The following is a 23,803-nucleotide window of genomic DNA, read 5'->3' as shown; positions in this document are numbered from 1 at the left end:
TAGTCTTAGTGATCATTTTTTGACTCTGACTTCAAAGGCAAGGGCAAGAAAAGCAAAAATAAACAAGAGGTAGTACATCAAACTAAAATCTTCTGTATGAAGGAAACCATCAAAAAAAGAAAAAAGAAAAAAGAAAAAAAAACCCTACTGAATAGAAGATATTTCCAAGTCATATATCTAAGAAGGGGTTAATATCCAAAATATATAATGAACTCATATAGCTTAAAATCAAAAAGAGAAATAATCTGATTACTCTGAAAAACAATCTGAGGGTTTTGAAGTGGCGGGGGGGGGTGGGAGGTTGGGGTACCAGGTGGTGGGTATTATAGAGGGCACGGCTTGCATGGAGCACTGGGTGTGGTGAAAAAATAATGAATAATGTTTTTCTGAAAATAAATAAATTGGAAAAAAAATGGGTAGATCTGAATAGACATTTTCCCAAAGAAGATATATAAATGTCCCGCAGGCACATGTAAAGATAATTAACATCACTAATCATGAGGGAAATGTAAATCAAAAATATGTGATACCACCTCCCACCTGTTAGAATGGCTATTATCAAAAAGATAAGGAATAATGAGTTGGCAAGAAGAGGAAAAAAGAGAACCTGTACACTGTTGGTGGTAATGTAAATTAGTACAATCACTGTCGAAAACACTATGGAGAAAAATATCCCAGTGTCCAACAATTCTACTTCTGGAATTAAAAAAAAAGTGAAAATATTTAAAAAAGATATATGTACTCTTGTGTTCATTGCAGTATTATTTACAATAGCCAAGATATGGAACTAATATTAAGTGTCCATTGATGGATGAATGGAAGATGTGGTATAAATACATAATGGAATACTACTCAGTCATAAAAAAAGAATGAGATCTTGACACTTGCGGCCACGTAAGTGTACCTTGAGGGTATTATACTAAGTGAAATAAATCAGAGAAAAACAAATATCAAGTATGATTTCACTTATATGCAGAATCTAAAAAAATAAACAAGGAAACAAAACAAAACTAATAGATACCCAGAACAGATTGGTAGCTGCCAGATGGTACGGGGGTTGAATATGTAAATAAGTAACAGGGATGTAATATTACAGCATTGCTATGGTCAGTAATGTTGTATTGCACATATGATGTGAGAGTAAGAGAGTAAATCGTAAAAGTTCTCATCACAGGAAAAAAATGGCAAAACTTTGCTTGGTGACAGATGGTAACTAGACTTATTGTGGTGACCATTTCATAGATTACACAAATATCACATGATATACATGAATCTAATATAATGTTATATGTCAATTATAGCCTAATAAGAAAGAACATTATATTAATTTCCCTTGCAATTTCTTTGACTCATTGGTTGCTTAAGAGTATGTTGTTAATTTATACACAGTTATGGATCTTCCACTTTTCCTTGTAGTGATTTCTAGTTTTATCCCATTGAAGTTAGAAACTATTCTCTGTGTGATTTCAATCTTATTTAATTTTCAAAAGTTTTAGTGATATAACATACAGTCTGCCTGGGAAAATGAATTCCATGCGTACTTGAGAGAACTATATTCTTCTGTTGTTGGGTGAGATGTTCTATAAATATCTGTTAGATCTAGTTGGTCTATAATGTTGTTCACATTCTTAATTTCTTTATTGATCTTATGTCTAGTTATTCTACACATCATGCGGAGTGGGGTATTCCAACCATTATTTTAGATTACTTCTCTATTCAATTTGGTCCATTTTTGTTTCATATGTTTTGGCACTTTGTCATGAGGTATATACATGTTTGTAATTATTATATTTCTTGATGGATTAACCCATTTATTGATATATAATATTCTAATATGAGCTATTTTTAAATGGATTTTGTGAAATTACATTGAAAGACATTTTCTTGGTTCTTTTCTAGATCATGGTTGGAAACATTGGAACACTCTTTAAGATTCGTATTGGTCATACTAACTCTGGACCCTCCCCTTCCTGGCACTGTAAACAGGTGAAAACTTACCAACAACACTCCCATCCTTTGCAAAACCCTCTGCAAATTCTGTTCAGGAATCAAACCCAAAAGAAGCATTTCACACCTGTTGTAATTGATGGAACCAAACCTAGATCTTTTTACTCAGTCTATTTCTCAAAAGAACATCATATGCCCTTATTAATAATTTAATTATTGAGGGAAGTACCTCAAGTAAATAATCCTTTTACCTCTTTGCAAAGAAAAGTACTTGGGACTGTGGATAAACTACCATTCTTCTTTTTTTAAAATTTTAGTTTTAACTATTTTATTATTTTTTATTAAGTATGGTTGAAACACAGTGTTATATTAATTTCAGGTGTACAACATCATGTTTTGACAATTGAATTACTTCTTGATATGGTTGCACTATTGATTGAAAGGTAACTAGATGAATGTTATCTGTTTCAGAAGGTTTGTAAAAATAGACCATTTGTGTTTGTGAAATAATAATCTGCTAGACTTGAATGCCAGCTCTCAAATTTGGTCTATTCATGCTAAGCAAATAATGCCACTTGATACTTTTTAACAGAAAAAAAAAGCTTACATTTTCTAAATTATTCAGAATTAAAAATTTTACTTATTACCACAATTGCCAACAAACAATCTTCAACACTGAAAATCAAAAATCTTATTATCCATTTTCATGTATGATGTATTTCCATCTTTTGTCGTTTCAAAATAAATGAACTTATGTAAGCAAGTTCTCCAAATGCAAAGACCATCTAGTCAAACTCTTGATATTCTTGGCAGACTTGTTCTACAGTTTTGTAATATGTGAGAAAATTAATGAAAAATTTGTGGAAGATGAGTAATCACCTAAAAATACTTTTATTCTATTAGCAGATATATCTATATATAGCCATAGTTATACGTATCTATGGATACATATAGTTGTTAATAATACCCTCTTCTTTGGGACGTCAGGGTGGCTCAGTCAGTTAACCTTCTGCCTTTGGTTGGGGTCATGTTCTCAAGGTACTGGGATCCAGTTCAAGACAGGCTCACTGCTCAATGGGGATCTAGCTTCTCCCTATGCCCCTCTCCCTGCTCAAGCTCTCTCTCTCTCTCTCTCTCTCTCTCTTTCTCACTATCTTTCCCTCAAATAAATAAATAAAATCTAAAAAAAAATAATGCCATCATTTTTGCATTAAAGTCACAAAAAATCCTAAAGGAAATTGGAAAATGAAACTCATTTTATGAAAATATGAATGTAGAAGTTAGATTTTAGATTTAAAATTACTGCATGGCTGCTATATGAAATAATTTTCTCTTTTATGCTATATAGGGTTTTGAAGTACAATAATCAAATTGATACTTAAGTGATCATATATAATAGTGCCTTTTACTTTTTTTTTCCTAGTAAGTTAATTTGTGAAAATTATCATTAAACTCCTGCCATCTCATTTGATTGAAAACCAATAAGCAATATTATATTCATTATACATATCTATTCAGCCTGGATGTTGAGACAGTGGTTCAAGGATCTAAAAAGATTTTATAATATATTGCAGAGAAAAGACAAAAAAATCGGCTGAATGTTTCTGTTGTGTCTCTTTGTATGACAATTACTTCATTGCAAGGCAACTTTTTGCCCGAGTTTTACCCCACCTGTCTTTGAGTATCAGTGAAGAAGGGAGATGGTCTTGATTCAAAGTTTTATTCCAGCTCAATAAAGCACTTATATAATTTACTAATTTTGCCAAGTTAAGTTACTAGATAATGTGTTGGGTATTTTCTGTTTAATTCTTTTTTAAAATTTAATTTAATTTTTCCAGTGTTCCAAGATTCACTGTTTATGCATCACCCATGCGATACTTGCACTTCTTAATACCCACCACCACCAAACCCTCACCCCCCACCCCTCCAAAACCCTCAATTTGTTTCTCAGGGTCCACAGTCTCTCATGGTTTGTCTCCCCCTCTGATTTCCCCCAATTCACTTTTCCTTTTCTTTTCCTAATGTCCTCCATGTCATTCCTCAAGCTCCACAAGTAAGTGAAACCATATGATAATCGACTTTCTCTGCTTGACTTCCTTTACTCAACATATCTCCTCCAGTCTTGTTGATGCTGATACAAAAGTTGGGTATTCATCCTTTCTGATGGAGGCATAGTATTCCATTGTATATATGGACCATATCATCTGTCGAAGGGCATCTTGGCTCTTTCCACAGTTTGGCGATTGTGGCCATTGCTGCTATGAATATTGGCATACATATGGCCCTTCTTTTCACTACATCTGTATCTTTGGGGTAAATACCCAGTAGTACAATTGCAGGGTTATAAAGAAGCTCTATTTTTAATTTCTTAAGGAATCTTCACACTGTTTTCCAAAGTGGCTGCAGCAACCTGCATTCCCACCAACAGTGTAAGAGGGTTCTCCTTTCTCCACATCCTCTCCAACACTTCTTACAGTATAGTTTAGAAGTTTAAATTTTAAAATTTAAAGTAAGCCAATTTGTACCTATAACTTGAAGGGATTTGAATTAAAACATTTAGTCCATTATAGCAATAATGATACAACATTTCCACAGCCCATAAAATAATCACATTACTTTTAAGCCTTTAATCTTGGTTCTTTCAAGTTTAGTTAAGAAGATTACAAAATAAAAAGTTCAAATGGTGGTTTATTTTGTACTTCTCAAGTAATTTGCCTTGGACTTTATTTAAAATAACCAAATCAAATAGCAATGCCAGCAGCCTTGCAAAACCATGGCAATTCTGTGTGGTTCTCAGGAAGCCTTTCTATAAGTGTGATTGTACCAAAATCACACATGGTGTGAATTTATGAATGCATTCTGGGTCTTACCAAGATCTGGAGAATTAGTAAGTTTGTGTATCAAAATATTTCTTTAGAACAACCTAATTTCTTAAATACATTAAAATAGGAAAAAATCTCTGATTTAGGCATTTTAAAGACTATAAGATTAATTTAACAAATAAAATAACACTCACTGAAGCTTTTAAAACAATAATAGTACCCAATTAATGAAAGGCTAGATTTTAGAATCAGGAATCATAGTTTCTACTTTCTGCAGATTTTTTGCAATCATCTGATCCTAATAGAATTTATTAACATCTTTGTTTAACTCCAGGATAAATGGAATAGATATAATATGGCATAACAGGTACCCAAATAAATAATTATTGCTTAAATTTCATTCATTGCTGAGAACCGACAGAGAAAAAACTATCAGTTTTAATCTCTGATGCATGAAATATAAGCTTATGCTAACATTTTATAAAATCATTTTGAAATAAAAAAGGTATTTATTAAGGGATTGGAACAGAGAAGTAATAGATTTTTCAAAATTGTCAATCTCTTTCTAAATAGGAAAATATTAACACAGAAAATTTGAGAGGAAATTGGTATTTTTAGCATTTCAATATAGAGAAATTAGAAATAGAAAAATTTCAAAATAAAAGAAATGCCATTATACTTGAGATGACAATAAAAGAAGAAATTAGCACTTTTCTTGTCAAGTATTCAAGAACTTTTTGTATTTAAAAAGATGTGACATGATCTTCTATGAGCTAAGTGTCAGGCTTGGACGAAACTTTTATTTGACTCTTTGGTAAAGAATTCTTACATTTTTTACAAGAAATACTGTTGCTTTGTAGATACAATTGTGGAACATGAATTCTGGAAAAGAGTTTTATATACCTGTTCAACGATGGTTGGCACGAGATCAAGAGGATGGGGAAATCTGTCGAGAATTTCCTGTTTTAAACAAAGGACAACCCATACTTCCAGGTAGGAAAGATCTAACTCCGTGAAACACAAATAAAATATGTTTACCTAAATGCTTAAGGACAGGGAACTTTTAATACATGTCGAGTAAATAAATAAATGAACAAATAATGATTAAACAACTGCTCATTTCTTACCAATTACCTCTTCTGGTGTGAGAGCTGCATCTAGATATTTTGTAGTCATTTCACGTACTGGCATTCAGGAATATGTTTTTATCTACAATTAAACTTGCAGGGTGATCAAATGAAATTCCTCTTTCCTTATTTGTCTTAAGATTTTATGTATTTGTTTGAATGAAAGACAGAGCACAAGCAGGGGGAGAGGGACAAGAGACTCCTGAGTAGGGAGTCTCATGTGGGGCTGTATTATGGGACCCTGGGATCATGACCTGAACCTAAGTCAGATACTTATCCAACTAAGCCACCCAGGCATCCCTGAAATGTCTCTTAATCAGAACAAGAAAATTAAATTTTAGAAGGTCATGAGACAATTGAGTGCCCAATGAAGAAGTTATTCCAGAGCTAAGAAAAGAAAGTCAGTGTACACTTTCCCCACCAGTTTCTACTTTAGTTTTGAAAAATTTACTACTTGATGAGGAAATGAAAACAGAACTGCTTAATGACTTTAAGCATTTGATCAAAAGCAGTGGTGTGTTCAAGTCTTATGTAAATATGGCTGAGAAATAGGCTCTGCTCAGGGTTAGAGAGTCACTGTGTACTGCATAGTTCAGGGTGACTCTATAAGAGCTGTTTGCCTTGTGTCTGCTGGCCTCCATTTTGGAAGAGAATGGGAAAAGTGTATATAAGAATTATTAAGTGGGTAATTTACAAAAATAAATTTTTCTTCTATCCAGAATATTTCCTACCCAAAAGGTGATATCTTAGCTTTCTAAGGCAATAAATGCTAATAAATATTATGTGAAGATTAAGAAGAGTTCCACAATGTCATACAATCTAATACTAGGCTTAGGTACATAATAATTGTAACTTTTATAGGGAGTGTAGGTAAGTAAAACATTTGCAGAGGCTGATGATTCCATTGTGGTTTTTAACTAAGGTGTAATAAACTCTCTGTTAATTTTCTGAAGTTAAAATATTTTTGAAAATATATGAATAGTTACATTTGGTGAAAAGTGAAGGCTTGTGTGAGCATTGTTCTCATGACTCACAAGCATTTTTACCACCCTTTAAAAGGATTCCCAACATTCTTCCTCATCAGCCTATTTGCTTCATTCAGAATGAGACCTTGGCCAGGTGTCCTGTTCCTACCCACTGCTAGTCAGGATGCAAAGGTTATTTTTTGCTTTCTTGTCTCTTATTTTACTGTAAAATTCCGTTCACAGGATCTATATTCTTCAAATACATAATAATTTTCCTTGCTTTGTTTGTAGTACTTGGTACTTAAGGTTTATTAATAAACATTTTCCCCCAGTTTCTTCCCCCAGTAGGAGAAACCTCTTTCTTACATATCTCTGTGCTTCTATACCCTCTCATATGCTGCTAATAAACTTAGTAAACCTTTACTTATCTAAATCTCATTAATAGATAAAACAAATGATAGCTGATCTCAGCCATACCTTCATTTAATATTCTAGCCAAGACTGGTGCCATGTATGAAATAATGTTATTATAGACAAGTGGCAGCTTTCTCTAGAGATGGAGAAATCAGTTCTAGGTGGTATAAACAAGGAAAGTCTCAATTAGTGGTTTTTTTTATTTTTTATTTTTTTTAAGATTTTATTTATTTGTCAGAAAGAGAGAGAGAGCATATGCACAAGCAGGGGGAATGACAGACAGAGGGAGAAGAAGACTCCCTGCTGAGCAAAGAGCACAATGTGGTACTTGATCCCATCACCCTGGGATCATGACCCAAGCTGAAGGCAGACACTTAACTGGATGAGCCACCGAGGTGTCCCCACAGCTTGGATTTTTTTTTTTCAATTTATTTATTTTCAGAAAAACAGTATTCATTATTTTTTCACCACACCCAGTGCTCCATGCAAGCTGTGCCCTCTATAATACCCACCACCTGGTACCCCAACCTCCCACCCCCCCCACTTCAAACCCCTCAGATTGTTTTTCAGAGTCCATAGTCTCTCATGGTTCATCTCCCCTTCCAATTTACCCAAAAGCACATACCCTCCCCAATGTCCATAACCCTACCCCCCTTCTCCCAACCCCCCTCCCCCCAGCAACCCACAGTTTGTTTCGTGAGATTAAGAGTCACTTATGGTTTCTCTCCCTCCCTATCCCATCTTGTTTCATGGATTCTTCTCCTACCCACTTAAGCCCCCATGTTGCATCACCACTCCCTCATATCAGGGAGATCATATGATAATTGTCTTTCTCCGCTTGACTTATTTCGCTAAGCATGATACGCTCTAGTTCCATCCATGTTGTCGCAAATGGCAAGATTTCGTTTCTTTTGATGGCTGCATAGTATTCCATTGTGTATATATACCACATCTTCTTGATCCATTCATCTGTTGATGGACATCTAGGTTCTTTCCATAGTTTGGCTATTGTGGACATTGCTGCTATAAACATTCGGGTGCATGTGCCCCTTTGGATCACTACGTTTGTATCTTTAGGGTAAATTCCCAGTAGTGCAATTGCTGGGTCATAGGGCAGTTCTATTTTCAACATTTTGAGGAACCTCCATGCTGTTTTCCAGAGTGGTTGCACCAGCTTGCATTCCCACCAACAGTGTAGGAGGGTTCCCCTTTCTCCGCATCCTCGCCAGCATCTGTCATTTCCTGACTTGTTGATTTTAGCCATTCTGACTGGTGTGAGGTGATATCTCATTGTGGTTTTGATTTGTATTTCCCTGATGCCGAGTGATATGGAGCACTTTTTCATGTGTCTGTTGGCCATCTGGATGTCTTCTTTGCAGAAACGTCTGTTCATGTCCTCTGCCCATTTCTTGATTGGATTATTTGTTCTTTGGGTGTTGAGTTTGTTAAGTTCTTTATAGATTTTGGACACTAGTCCTTTATCTGATATGTCGTTTGCAAATATCTTCTCCCATTCTGTCAGTTGTCTTTTGGTTTTGTTAACTGTTTCCTTTGCTGTGCAAAAGCTTTTGATTTTGATGAAATCCCAAAAGTTCATTTTTGCCCTTGCTTCCCTTGCCTTTGGCGATGTTCCTAGGAAGATGTTGCTGCGGCTGAGGTCGAAGAGGTTGCTGCCTGTGTTCTCCTCAAGGATTTTGATGGATTCCTTTCTCACATTGAGGTCCTTAATCCATTTTGAATCTATTTTTGTGTGTGGTGTAAGGAAATGGTCCAATTTCATTTTTCTGCACGTGGCTGTCCAATTTTCCCAACACCATTTATTGAAGAGGCTGTCTTTTTTCCATTGGACATTCTTTCCTGCTTTGTCGAAGATTAGTTGACCATAGAGTTGAGGGTCTATTTCTGGGCTCTCTATTCTATTCCATTGGTCTATGTGTCTGTTTTTGTGCCAGTACCATGCTGTCTTGATGATGACAGCTTTGTAATAAAGCTTGAAGTCCGGAATTGTGATGCCACCAACTTTGGCTTTGTTTTTCAATATCCCTTTGGCTATTCGAGGTCTTTTCTGGTTCCATATAAATTTTAAAATTATTTGTTCCATTTCTTTGAAGAAGATGGATGGTACTTTGATAGGAATTGCATTAAATGTGTAGATTGCTCTAGGTAACATAGACATTTTCACAATATTTATTCTTCCAATCCAGGAGCATGGAACATTTTTCCATTTCTTTGTGTCTTCCTCAATTTCTTTCATGAGTACTTTATAGTTTTCTGAGTATAGATTCTTAGCCTCTTTAGTTAGGTTTATTCCTAGGTATCTTATGGTTTGGGGTGCAATTGTAAATGGGATTGACTCCTTAATTTCTCTTTCTTCTGTCTTGTTGTTGGTGTAGAGAAATGCAACTGATTTCTGTGCATTGATCTTATATCCTGACACTTTACTGAATTCCTGTATAAGTTCTAGCAGTTTTGGAGTGGAGTCTTTTGGGTTTTCCACATAGATTATCATATCATCCGCGAAGAGTGATAATTTGACTTCTTCTTTGCCGATTTGGATGCCTTTAATTTCCTTTTGTTGTCTGATTGCTGAGGCTAGGACTTCTAGTACTATGTTGAATAGCAGTGGTGATAATGGACATCCCTGCCGTGTTCCTGACCTTAGTGGAAAAGCTTTCAGTTTTTCTCCATTGAGAATGATATTTGCAGTGGGTTTTTCATAGCTGGCTTTGATGATATTGAGGTATGTGCCCTCTATCCCTACACTTTGAAGGGTTTTGATCAGGAAGGGATGCTGTACTTTGTCAAATGCTTTTTCAGCATCTATTGAGAGTATCATATGGTTCTTGTTCTTTCTTTTATTGATGTGTTGTATCACATTGACTGATTTGCGGATGTTGAACCAACCTTGCAGCCCTGGGATAAATCCCACTTGGTCGTGGTGAATAATCCTTTTAATGTACTGTTGAATCCTATTGGCTAGTATTTTGGTGAGAATTTTCGCATCTGTGTTCATCAAGGATATTGGTCTATAGCTCTCTTTTTTGATGGGATCCTTGTCTGGTTTTGGGATCAAGGTGATGCTGGCCTCATAAAATGAGTTTGGGAGTTTTCCTTCCATTTCTATTTTTTGGAACAGTTTCAGGAGAATAGGAATTAGTTCTTCTTTAAATGTTTGGTAGAATTCCCCCGGGAAGCCGTCTGGCCCTGGGCTTTTGTTTGTTTGGAGATTTTTAATGACTGTTTCAATCTCCTTACTGGTTATGGGTCTGTTCAGACTTTCTATTTCTTCCTCGTTCAATTTTGGTAGTTTATATGTTTCTAGGAATGCATCCATTTCTTCCAGATTGTCAAATTTGTTGGTGTAGAGTTGCTCATAGTATGTTCTTATAATAGTTTGTATTTCTTTGGTGTTAGTTGTGATCTCTCCTCTTTCATTCATGATTTTATTTATTTGGGTCCTTTCTCTTTTCTTTTTGATAAGTCTGGCCAGGGGTTTATCAATTTTATTAATTCTTTCAAAGAACCAGCTCCTAATTTGGTTGCTTTGTTCTATTGTTTTTTTGGTTTCTATTTCATTGATTTCTGCTCTGATCTTTATGATTTCTCTTCTCCTGCTGGGCTTAGGATTTCTTTCTTGTTCTTTCTCCAACTCCTTTAGGTGTAGGGTTAGGTTGTGTACCTGAGACCTTTCTTGTTTCTTGAGAAAAGCTTGTACCGCTATATATTTTCCTCTCAGGACTGCCTTTGTTGTGTCCCACAGATTTTGAACCATTGTATTTTCATTATCATTTGTTTCCATGATTTTTTTCAATTCTTCTTTAATTTCCCGGTTGACCCATTCATTCTTTAGAAGGATGCTGTTTAGTCTCCATGTATTTGGGTTCTTTCCAAACTTCCTCTTGTGGTTGAGTTCTAGCTTCAGAGCATTGTGGTCTAAAAATATGCAGGGAATGATCCCAATCTTTTGATACCGGTTGAGTCCTGATTTAGGACTGAGGATGTGATCTATTCTGGAGAATGTTCCAGAAGAATGGAGAAGAATGTGTATTCTGTTGCTTTGGGATGAAATGTTCTGAATATATCTGTGATGTCCATCTCATCCAGTGTATCATTTAAGGCCTTTATTTCCCTGTTGATCTTTTGCTTGGATGATCTGTCCATTTCAGTGAGGGGAGTGTTAAAGTCCCCTACTATTATTGTATTATTGTTGATGTGTTTCTTTGATTTTGTTATTAATTGGTTTATATAGTTTGCTGTGCCCACGTTGGGGGTATAGATATTTAAAATTGTTAGATCTTGTTGGACAGACCATTTGAGTATGATATAGTGTCCTTCCTCATCTCTTATTATAGTCTTTGGCTTAAAATCTAATTGATCTGATATAAGAATTGCCACTCCTGCTTTTTTCTGATGTCCATTAGCATGGTAAATTCTTTTCCACCGCCTCACTTTAAATCTGGAGGTGTCTTTGGGCTTAAAATGAGTTTCTTGGAGGCAACATATAGATGGGTTTTGTTTTTTTAGCCATTCTGATACCCTGTGTCTTTTGATTGGGGCATTTAGCCCATTAACATTCAGGGTAACTATTGAGAGATATGATTTTTGTGCCATTTTATTGTCTGTAAGGTGACTGTTACTGTATATTGTCTCTGTTCCTTTCTGATCTACCACTTGTAGGCTCTCTCTTTGCTTAGAGGACCCCTTTCAGTATTTCCTGTAGAGCTGGTTTGGTGTTTGCAAATTCTTTCAGTTTTTGTTTGTCCTGGAAGCTTTTATTCTCTCCTTCTATTTTCAATGATAGCCTAGCTGGATATAGTATTCTTGGCTGCATGTTTTTCTCGTTTAGTGCTCTGAAAATATCATGCCAGCTCTTTCTGTCCTGCCAGGTCTCTGTGGATAAGTCAGCTGCCAATCTAATACTTTTACCATTGTATGTTACAGACTTCTTTTCCCGGGCTGCTTTCAGGATTTGCTCTTTGTCACTAAGGCTTGTAAATTTTACTATTAGGTGACGGGGTGTGGGCCTATTCTTATTGATTTTGAGGGGCGTTCTCTGAACCTCCTGAATTTTGATGCTCGTTCCCTTTGCCATATTGGGGAAATTCTCCCCAATAATTCTCTCCAGTATACCTTCTGCTCCCCTCTCTCTTTCTTCTTCTTCTGGAATCCCAATTATTCTAATGTTGTTTCGTCTTATGGTGTCACTTATCTCTCGAATTCTCCCCTCATGGTCCAGTAGCTGTTTGTCCCTCTTTTGCTCAGCTTCTTTATTCTCTGTCATTTGGTCTTCTATATCGCTAATTCTTTCTTCTGCCTCATTTATCCTAGCAGTGAGAGCCTCCATTTTTTATTGCACCTCATTAATAGCTTTTTTGATTTCAACTTGGTTAGATTTTAGTTCTTTTATTTCTCCAGAAAGGGCTTTTATATCTCTGGAGAGGGTTTCTCTAATATCTTCCATGTTTTTTTCAAGCCCGGCTAGAGCCTTGAGAATTGTCATTTTGAACTCTAGATCTGACATATTACCAATGTCTGCATTGATTAGGTCCCTAGCCTTCGGTACTGCCTCTTGTTCTTTTTTTTGTTGTGAATTTTTCCGCCTTGTCATTTTGTCCAGCTATGAGTATATGAAGGAGCAAGTAAAATACTAAAAGGGTGGCAACAATCCTAGGAAAATATGCTTTAACCTAATCAGAAGAGATTCCAAATCTTGAGGGGGGATTTCTCCCTGCTCACGATTGGGTGAGGGATCTCCTCTGATTGGGATCTCTTCTGATTGGGATCTCCCAATCTCTTCTGATTGGGGTCTCTTCTGATTTGGGGATAAAAAGAGGTTCAAAAAGAAAGAAAGAAAAAAAAAGAATTAAAAAAAGATTGAATTAAAAATTCAATCAAGAATTAAAAAAAGAATTAAAAAAAGAGATTGAAGAGATTGGGATCTCTTCTGATTTGGGGATAAAAAGAGGTTCAAAAATAAAGAAAGAAAAAAAAGAAAAAAAAAGAATTTAAAAAAAACGAATAAAAAAAGTAAAAAAAGAAAAAATATATGCATATATATTATATAAACTAGTTAAAAAACGTTAAAAAAGAAAAGGGTAAAAGTTTAAAAAAATTTTAGCAGAAGAAGAGAAAAAAAATGAAGAAGAAAAAAAATTAAATTAACTGCAAAACTAAAAAATCACAGGGAGAAAGCCATGAGTTCCGTGGTTTGTTTTCTCCTCCTCTGGAATTCTGCTGCTCTCCTTGGTATTGAAACTGCACTCCTTGGTAGGTGAACTTGGTCTTGCCTGGATTTCTTGTTGATCTTCTGGGAGAGGGGCCTGTTGTAGTGATTCTCAAGTGTCTTTGCCCCAGGCGGAATTGCACCGCCCTTAGCAGGGGCCGGGCTGAATGATCTGCTCGGCTTTGCTTTCAGGAGCTTTTGTTCCCTGAGCGCTTTCTGTAGAGTTCCGGAGGACGGGAACACAAATGGCAGCCTCCTGGTCTCTGGCCCGGAGGAGCCGAAAGCCCGGGGCCCTGCTCCCCAGTGCGCCCTCAGCGAACAGCTCCTAGTAACTCGCGTCTGCCCAACCTCCGGCCGCGCTCCGAGCTCACCGAGCCTGAGACTGGCTCAAGGCAAAACCGAGCTGCGAGCTTACTGTCGGCTCTGTCTCCACAGCCGGCTTTTCCGTTCCAATACCCGCAAGCTCTGCAACACGCAGACACTCCCAATCCTTCTGTGACCCTGCAAGACCCGAGGCCACGCCGACCCCACGTGGGCTTCGCCCCAGTTTAGCCTCTGGAGCGATGTCCCTCAGTGGCACAGACTTTTAAAAGTCCCGATTTTTGTTCGGATGCTCCGCCGCTTGCCGGGAGCCGGCCCCTCCCCCCGGGGTCTATCTTCCCGTCGTTTTGGATTTACTTCTCCGCCAGTCCTACCTTTCAGAAAGTGGTTGTTTTTCTGTTTCTAGAATTGCTGTTCTTCTTCTCTTTGATCTGCCGATGGATTTTTAGGTGTTTGCACTCTTTAGATAAGCTCTCTAGCTGATCTCCTGCTAGCTGAAGTAGTCTCAGCCTGCTACTTCTCCGCCATCTTGACTCCTCCCCCTTATTGTTGTTTTTGTTGTTGCTATATTGAGTAGCTTTGAGTGCATAAAGAATTAAGGCAGTATTTGTCTTTTTTTTTTTTTAAAGAAAGAGAGAGAGTGAGAGTGGGTAGGGAGATGCAGAGAGAGAGAGAGAGAGAGACACTGAGAGTCTCAAGCAGGCACTGTGCTGAGCAAGGATCTTGAGTTGGAGCTTGATCTCACAACTCTGAGGTCATGACCTGAGCCAATAATCAAGAGTTGGAGTTAACTGACTGAGCCACCAGATACCTCAGGGCAATATTTGTCATTTAAGGTGAAAGGAAGTCTAAAAGTGTTTGCCTGATTAGCCAGTATACTATCATATGTACCTGAAAAATATGTTTTGTAATTATGGAATTATTTTCCTGAAGGGGATAAGTGTTACTCAGATAACCAGAGCAAAAAATGGACTTTCTCAGGCTGGTGACGTATTTCTTTTTAATTTTAATTTTTAGTTGTGATAACAAACACATAACAAAATTGACTGTCTTAATATTTGTAAGTGTACATTTCAGGAGTGTTAAGGATATTCACGTTGTTTTGCAACAGATGTCTAGTACTTTTTTCATCTTCCAAGAATGAAATTTTATTTCTTCTTTTGTGAATTTTGGCAGATTGTTTCAGGGAATTGGTCCACTTTACCTAGGCTATCAAATTTGTGAACATAGAATTGTAGTTGTTCGTAATATTCCTTTAGTATCATTATAAGTTTCCATGGGATCTGTAGTGACATTCGCTTTTTAATTTCTGACATTACTAATTTGTGTTCTCTTTTTTTCTCAGTGAGGGTGGCTAGAGGCTTATTGATTTGATTAATTTTTTGGAATTACTTTTAGTTTCATTGATTTTCTTCTCTTGATTTCTTATTTTTGATTTCACTGATTTCTGCTCTAAATCTTTTTATCTAATTTGATTTAATTTTCTCTTCTTTTTCTAGTTTCCCAGGGTGGAAACTTTGGTGGTTGATTTTAGACTTTTCTTCTTTTCTAATGTATGTATTCAGTGTGTTATAAATCTCTCAACATTGTTTTTGCTCTATCCCACAAGTTTTGATAAATTGTATTTTTATTTTAATTAAGTTCAAAATATTTTAAAATTTTGCTTTGTATTACTTCTTTGACTCATGTGTTATTTAGAAGTGTGTTATTTGATCTCCGCATGTAATGGAATTTTTCAGATATCTTTTTGTTACTAATGCCTAGTTTAATTCCACTGTGGTCTGAGAGAAGACATTGTATGATTTCTGTTCTTTTAAATCTGTTAAGGTTTGTTTTATGGCCCAGACTGTGATCTATCTGGGTGAATGTCCCTTGTGAGTTGGGGAAGAATGTGTGTTCTGCTGTTGTTGGATGAAGTAATCTATAGATGTGAATTATAAGTAGTTGATCAACAGTGTTATTGAGTTCACTTATGTCCTTATTGATTTTCTGTTTGCTTGATCTGTCCATTTCTGAGAGAGGGATGTTGAAGCCTCCAGCTATGACAGTGGATTCACCTATTTTCCTGCAATTCTGTCACATATTGAACATGAATTTTTGCTTCATGTAATTTGATGTTCTTTTGTTAGGCATATACATATGCAGTATTATCATGTCTTCTTAGAGAATTGGCATTTTAATCATTATATAATGCCTTTCTTTATCTCAAATATCTTTTCTTGCTTTAATACCTGCTGTGGCTGAAATTAATACAGGTATTCCTGCTTTCTTTTGATTAGCTTACAATGCTATATTTTCCTCTATCCATTTGCTTTGAATTTATGTGTATCTTTATATTAAAAATAGGTTTCTTATAGCTAAAATATAGATAAAAATAAAAAAATTATAAAATATAGTTAAAATAAAATATTGATTCTTTTCTTTCATCCTTTAAATTTTTTATTTTTTAAATTTCTTTTCAGTGTATCAGAATTCATTGTTTATGCACCATACCCTGTGCTCTATGCAATATGTGCCCACGTGTTATTTTTAATCCATTCTGACAAATATTAATTGACTCATTTAGACCATTGATGTTCGAAGTGATTGTTGATATAATTAGATTAATATATACCATATTTGCTACTGTTTTCTATTTGCTTCTTTTATTCTTTGTTCCTGTTTTTCTTTCATTCTTACTCTGTTTTTGTGATTTTATTTTATTTTTTAAAGATTTCATTTATTTTTAGGACAGAGAGAGAGCACAAGCAAGGGGAATGATAGGCAGAGGGAGAAGCAGACTCCTCACAACATGGAGGACATGGGGAGATGGAAAGGAGAACTGAATTGGGGGAAATTGGAGGGGGAGACAAACCATGAGAGACTGTGGACTCTGAGAAACAAACTGAGGGTTTCGGAGGGGAGGGGGGTAGGGGGTTCAGTGATTGTGGTGGAGGGTATTATGGAGGGCACGTATTGCATGGAGCACCGGGTGTGGTGCATAAATAAAGAATTCTGAAACATTGAAAAGAAATTAAAAAAAAAAAAAGAAAGGAAAAAAAAAAAAAAAAGAAAAGCCCAATGCAGGGCTTGTTCCCAGGACCCTGGGATTATGATCTGAGCAGAAGACAGATGTTTAACTGACTGAGACAGCCAGGCACCCTGTTTTGTGATTTTAATAGAATATTCAATTGAGAACATCATTCCATTTTTCTTCCCTTTCTCAGCTTATCAGTGATACTTTACAAGAAAGCGTTATTTAGTGGCTGCTCTACAGTTTTCTTCTATCTCTTGTATCATTGCTTTATTTTTTATATGTAAGAACATGTAAGTGTATATTATGTATACATTCATAAACATAAATAATTAAATGTATTGATGCCATTATTTTTTTTAAATAAACTTATATGTTAAATGAATTAAGAATAAGAAAAATACAAGTTTTTGTTTTATCTTCACTTATTGCTTCTTCAGTGCTCTTACTTTCTTTATATGGATCAGAATTTCTGACCTGTATTATTTTCCTTCTCTTTTTTTAAATATTCAATTTTATTTTTTCCTGAGTTCCAAGATTCATTGTTTATGCACACACCCAGTGCTTCATGCAATACATGCCCTCCTTAATACCCACCACCGGGCTCATCCATTTCCTTGTGCCCCTCCCTTCCAAAACCCTCAATTTGTTTCTCAGGGTCCACAGTCTCTGATGATTTGTCTCCCCCTCTGATTTCCCCCAATTCACTTTTCCTTTCATTCTCCTAATGTCCTCCATTCATTCTCCATGTCATTCTCATGCTCCACAAGTAAGTGAAATCATATGATAATTGACTTTTTTTGCTTGACTTATTTCACTCAGAATAGTCTTCGGCAGTCCCATCCATATTGATACAAAAGTTGGGTATTCATCCATTCTAATGGAGGCTTAATGCTCCATTGTATATACGGACCATATCCTCTTTATCCATTCACCTGTGAAAGGCATCTTGGCTCTTTCCACAGTTTGGTGATTGTGGCCATTGCTGTTATGAACATTGGGGTACATATGACTCTTCTATTCACTACATCTGTATCTTTGGGGTAAATACCCAGTAGCGCAATTGATGTACTGTTGGATCCTATTAGTTAGGATCTTGTTGAGAATCCTGACATCCATATTCACCAGTGATATTGGTCTGAAATTCTCCTTTTTGTTGGGCTCTTTGCCTGCTTTGCGGATCAGGGTAATGCTGGCTTCATAGAAGGAGTCTAGAAGTCTTCCTTCTGTTTCTATTTTTTGAAACAGCTTCAGGAAAATAGGTATTATTTTTTCTTTGAATGTTTGGTAGAATTCCCTAGGGAATCCATCAGGTCCCGGTCTTTTGTTTTTTCGGAGATTTTTGATCACAGCTTCAATTTCGTTACTAGATATTGGTCTATTCAGGTTTTCTATTTCTTCCTGCTTCAGCCTTGGAAGTTTATAGGTTTCCAGGAATACAGCCATTTCTTCTAGCTTACTTAACTTATTGGCATATAGCTGTTGATAATAATTTTTGATGATTGTTTCTATTTCTTTGGTGTTGGTCATGTCTTTTCCCTTTCATTCATAATTTTATTAATTTGAGTCCTCTCTCTTTTCTTTTGCATTAGTTTGGCCAGTGGTTTATCGATCTTAATGATTCTTTCAAAAAACCAGCTTCTAGGTTCGTTGATGTGTTCTACTGTATCTTTAGTTTCTATCTCATTGATCTCTGCTCTAATCTTGATTACTTCCCTTCTTGTGTGTGGGTTTGGCTAAATTTATTGTTGATTCTCCAGTTCTTTAAGGTGTAGAGACAGCTGGTGTATTCTGGATTTTTCAATTTTTTGAGGGAGGCTTGGATGGCTATGTATTTCCCCCTTAGGATCGCCTTTGCTGTATCCCATAGATTTTGGACCAAAGTGTCTTCATGCTCATTGGTTTCCATGAATTGTTTCAGTTCTTCTTTGACTTCTTGGTTGATCCAAGCATTCTTAAGCAAGGTGGTTTTTAGTTTCCAGGTGTTTGAATTCCTTCCAAACTTTTCCTTGTGGTTGAGCTCCAGTTTCAAAGCATTGTGATATGAGAATATGCAGGGAATAATCTCAGTCTTTTGGTATCAATTGAGTCCTGATTTGTGACCCAGTATGTGGTCTATTCTGGAGAAAGTTCCATGTGTGCTTGAGGAGAATTACTCTGCTGTTTTAGGGTGGAATGTTCTGTATATATCTATGAGGTCCATCTGGTCCAATGTGTCATTCAAGAATGTTGTTTCTTTATTGATTTTTTTGCTTAGATGATCTGCCTATTACTGAGAATGGCGTGTTAAGATCCCCTACAATTAATGTATTCATATCAATATAACTCTTTATTTTGGTTAACAGTTGTCTTATATAGGGGCCTGGGTGGCTCAGTGGGTTAAACCTCTGCCTTCGGCTCAGGTCATGATCTCAGGGTCCTGGGATCAAGCCCCACATTGGGCTCTCTGCTCAGCAGGGTGCCTGCTTCCTCCTTTCTCTCTCTCTTCCTGCCTCTCTGCTACTTATGAACTCTGTCAAATAAATAAATAAAATCTTTAAAAAACAAAACAAAACAAAACAAAAAAAACCAGTTGTCTTATGTAGTTGGCTGCTCCCATATTGGGGCATAAATATTTACAGTTGTTAGATATTCTTGGTTAATAGACCCTTTAGTAATGATGTAGTGTCCTTCTGTATCTCTGACTACAATCTTTAGCTTAAAATCTAATTTATCTGATAGAAGTATTGCTATTTCAGCTTTCTTTTGAGGCCCATTGGCGTGAAAGATGGTTCTCTATCCTTTCACTTTCAGTCTAGATAAATCTTTAGCTTCCAAATGTGTCTTTTAAAGACAGCATATGGATGGGTCCTGTCATTTTATCCAGTCTGCAGCCTTGTGCAGTTTTATGGGAGCACTTAGTCTGTTCACATTGAGAGTGATTATTGAAAGATAAGTTTTTATTGACATCATATTGTCTGAGAAGTTCTAGTTTCTATAGATTATCTCTGTAAATTTCTGTTCAATGTCACTCTTGGGTTCTTTCTTCTTTTATAGAACCCCCCTTAATATTTCTTTTAGTGCCAGCTTGGTGGTCACATACTCTTTTAAACCTTGCAGGTCTTGGAAGCTCTTTATGTATCCATTCATTTTGAATGTCAGCCTTGCTGGATAATGCATTCTTGGCTGCATGTTTTTCTCATTTAGTGCCTTGAAGATGTCTTGCCAGCCCTTTCTGGCTTGCCAGGTTTCTGTGGACAGCTCTAATGTTATTCTGATGGTCCTTCCTCTTCCCCCTAGCTGCCCTTAAGAGCTCTTGTCTAAAATTATGATTTGTGAATTTCACAATTAAGTGTCTGGAGGTCCTTCTAGACTTATTGATCTCTGGGTGGGGGTGCCCTTTCTGCCTGTAGGACGTGAACAAATGTTCCATTCCCCAGATTAGGGAAATTTTCATCCAGAATTTGTTCAATTATACCTTCTAGTCTTCTTTCTCCACTGCCTCAGGGATCCCAGTAATTCTGATGTTAGAATATTTCATGGCGTCATTTATTTCCCTAATTCTTTTTTTTTTTTGACTTTTTAAAAAAGATCTTATTTATTTATTTGACAGAGATTACAAGCAGGCAGAGAGGCAGGCAGAGAGAGAGGAGGAAGCAGACTCCCTGCTGAGCAGAGAGCCCAATGCGGGGGCTCAATCCCAGGACCCTGGAATCATGACCTGAGCCAAAGGCAGAGGCTTTAACCCACGGAGCCACCCATGCTCCCCCATTTCCCTAATTCTGTTTTCATGACTTCTAAGCTGTTTGTTCAGGCATCCTCCTGATCCTTCTCTGTCAGTTTGTGTTCTAGATCACTAATTTGATCTTCTGTCTATCCTAGCTGTTAGAGTATTTAGATTAGTTTGGATCTCATTGATAGCATTTTTTAATACTGCCAGATTGATTCTCACTCCTGCCCTTAGAGTTTCTATGTTGCCAGGAATGGTCTTCTCCAGCCTAGCCATAGCCTGGATAATTGTTACCCTGAATTCCCTTTCCGACATACTGTTCATGTCCATATCCAATATTTCTGTGGCAGAGGGTACAGCCTCTCAAATTTTCCTCTGCTGAGTGTTCTTCCTCCTAGTCATTTGGTGAGAGGTGGTTGAGGGGATGTATAGCTGAATATATCAACCATGACCTAGGCAAGTTGCACCCTGGAATGTTTCAGAGCAATCTGTAGTCAGCACCAAAAAGAAAGGAAAAAGAAAAAAGAGAGAGAAAAAGGGAAAAAAAGAGAAAACCTATCCAGAATGAGCCCCGAAGGTAAGATTTACAAAGTACCTAAACAAAAATGAACAAAGAAAAAGACTGATAAAATTAAAGACAAGAAAAAAAAAAAAGAAAAACCCAGCCAAAATGAACCCCAAGAATAAGATTTATATAGTACAAAAACAAAAACAAATACACAGAAACACCAACAGAAGAAAAAGATGGGAAGGTGGTTATAAACCCTCAGTATGGGCGAGGAATATTATTTCGGTCCTTCCTGGGTGAATCTTGTTATCTTTGTTAAAGGACTCAACTTTCCAGAGATACAGGGAAATTAAAACTAGTTTATATATAGGAGTAGTATTGAATAGGGAAAAGGATTTCCTTGAAGCTTGTATCCATATGTATTAAAAAAAAAGAAAAGAAAAGAAAAGAAAAACACAGGTATATGTATGAAAAAAGTTCAAGTTAAAAAACTATTATGGAATATGTTGTATTAAACCTCTAGGTATAGTGGTAAGTAGGTTAAAAAAATTAAAAGAACAGGAATTGTGAGAACAAATAAAAAAAAAAAGAAAAGCTGTACCTATGAAATATACAGGTTTGGGGGCAATACTGGGAGCTCAATATATTCTTTTCCCCGATATATTTTTTTCCCCTCAATATATTCTTTTCCTCTGGGGTTTTAGAGTTTTATGGGGACCCTGTGGTGGTTTTCTTTTTGTTCTTTTGGCTTTTCTTCTGGGGGAGGGGAATGCCACATTGTTTTTCAGTCAGTTCTACTTGGGCTAAGTCGCCCTGCCCCTTATCAAGGAGCTTGGCTCTATGAAAACCAGTTTTTCAGGCTTTTGTTCTCTGGGGGTTTTGTTCTTTGGTGACATTTTGTGGCTTTTTGGAGGTTTGGCAGAAAGCAAACTGTCTGCACCCATACCTCTGCCTCAGAGTGAAGCCTCAGTCTGCTCCCCTCTGAGTGGTCCAGAACACACAGACTACCCCCTGCAAACTCCACTGAACACCGCAATCTCCCACAGGTGGTGTGCACCCCCAGCCACTGTCTCAGTGGTCCCTCAAGGCCCCCGCTGGGCTCTGTACCTCCATGCCACTAAAACTGCTAGCGATATTGGTCTTGTCCAGGTGAGCCCAAACCCGGGTGACTGCTGTTGCTGGGACTGCTATCTGGGGTCCATGCCCACACTGGGTGTGCTCAGACCTGCGGTTTGCAAGCCACAGAAGGTGGAGGCCCAGGGACCCCAACCCGAGTCAGCGCTGGGTTCTCTCAGTCCCGGGCTGGGCATGCTCAGAACCTGCGGCCCCACAGGTTGTAGAAGGCTGCAGGTCCAAGACTGTGAGCCGGCCCCCACACCTGGCTCTCTCTGGTGCCAGAGGGAGTGTGCCCAGCTTAAGCGGTGGTGCAAGCTGTGGAAAGCCACGGGCTCAGAGACAATGGACTGGAGGCCCTACCCAGCTCTCTCTGGGATGGGTGGTGACCATTTTGTGACTGTGGGCTTAGGCCCATGCCCATGACCACCTGATTCTACCAGTTTCCCCTTAAGATTTTTATTTATTTTTACTTTTTTTTTTTTATATGAGTGCTTTAAACTGGACTCCAAGTTAATGCTTGTGCCCAATTACAGGGCACTTTCAAACTGTGGTTTTACTTTCTAATTGGTCACTTCAGGTGGCTCCTCCCCCTTCTTTTTATCCTCTGATATCAGTCCAAGTGTTCCCACTCCGCTTTCCTTCTCCACTGCTGTCTCTGCTCCCACTGAGATCCAGAAGTGTATAATCTTACATCTTAGGCTGATTTTATGGGTGTTCAGAATGTTCTGTTAGATATTTAGCTCCCTTTAGGGGACCAGTTGAAACAGGGGCTCCTACTTCTCTGTCATCTTGCCCCTCCTATTTTAAGAACTTCTAATAATTCCTATAAGGCAGGTCTACTGGCAACAAAAATTTTCTCAATTTTTGTTTGTCTGAGAAAGTTTGTATTTCTCCTTCACTTTTGATAGATAATTTCATATCTATGAAATCTAGGGTACATAATTCTGCTTTGGTGTTTTTTCTCTCCCTACTTTTAATATTTCACTTTACTCTTTCTTGCTTGCATGTTGCTGAGAAGTCAGATGTAATTTTTATCTTCATTTCTTTATAAATACAGTTTTATTTTTTTCTCTATATTTCTTCAGGATTTTTTTTTCTTTTATTTTTGTTTTCTTATAGTTTGAAAATGATATACCTAAACAGGCATTTAAAAATTCTTTATTTTGGCACTTACCCTTCTTGGTGTTCTTTAAGCTTCCTGGATCTTTGGTTTGAAGTCTGACATTAATTTGGGGTAATTTTTAGTCAGTTTTGTTTCAAATATTTCTTTTGTTCCTTTCTTTCTTTTTTCTCATGGTATTCCCATTATGTGTATGTTACACTTTTTGTAGCTGTCCCAGAGTCCTTGTTTTTCAGTCTTCTTCTCTTTGCTTTTCAGCTTTGGAGGGTTCTATTGATATCTCTTTGATAGCTCAGAGATTCTTTATCATCAGTGTAGCATCTACTAATAAGTCCATCAAAGGCATTCTTTCCTTTTGTTACAATTTTTTAAATTTTTAAAATTTTTAAAGATTTTATTTATTTATTTGACAGAGAAAGAGAGTGTGTGCCTGTGTGTCATAAGTGACGGGAGAGGCAGAATGAAAGAATCTTCAAGGTGACTCCCCACTGCGTGCAGAACCCAATGTGGGACTTGAT

At 36.9% G+C, this 23,803-nt stretch overlaps 1 protein-coding gene across 1 annotated transcript in view; it reads left to right on the top strand.

The window, feature by feature from the left end:
- LOC122905350 (lipoxygenase homology domain-containing protein 1-like) overlaps nt 1-23,803 on the top strand; it is a 299,796-nt gene that overhangs the window by 19,991 nt on the left and 256,002 nt on the right. The window contains 2 exon segments of the mRNA XM_044246984.1: nt 1,900-1,986; nt 5,630-5,762. Coding sequence (XP_044102919.1) covers nt 1,903-1,986; nt 5,630-5,762 — 217 coding nt within the window. The 5' untranslated portion in view covers nt 1,900-1,902.

Source organism: Neovison vison, chromosome 4 (genome assembly GCF_020171115.1).
Source record: "Neovison vison isolate M4711 chromosome 4, ASM_NN_V1, whole genome shotgun sequence".
Classification (NCBI taxonomy): domain Eukaryota; kingdom Metazoa; phylum Chordata; class Mammalia; order Carnivora; family Mustelidae; genus Neogale; species Neogale vison.
Note: the sequence above shows the minus strand (reverse complement) of the source record. Positions and strands in the feature narration are given on the sequence as shown.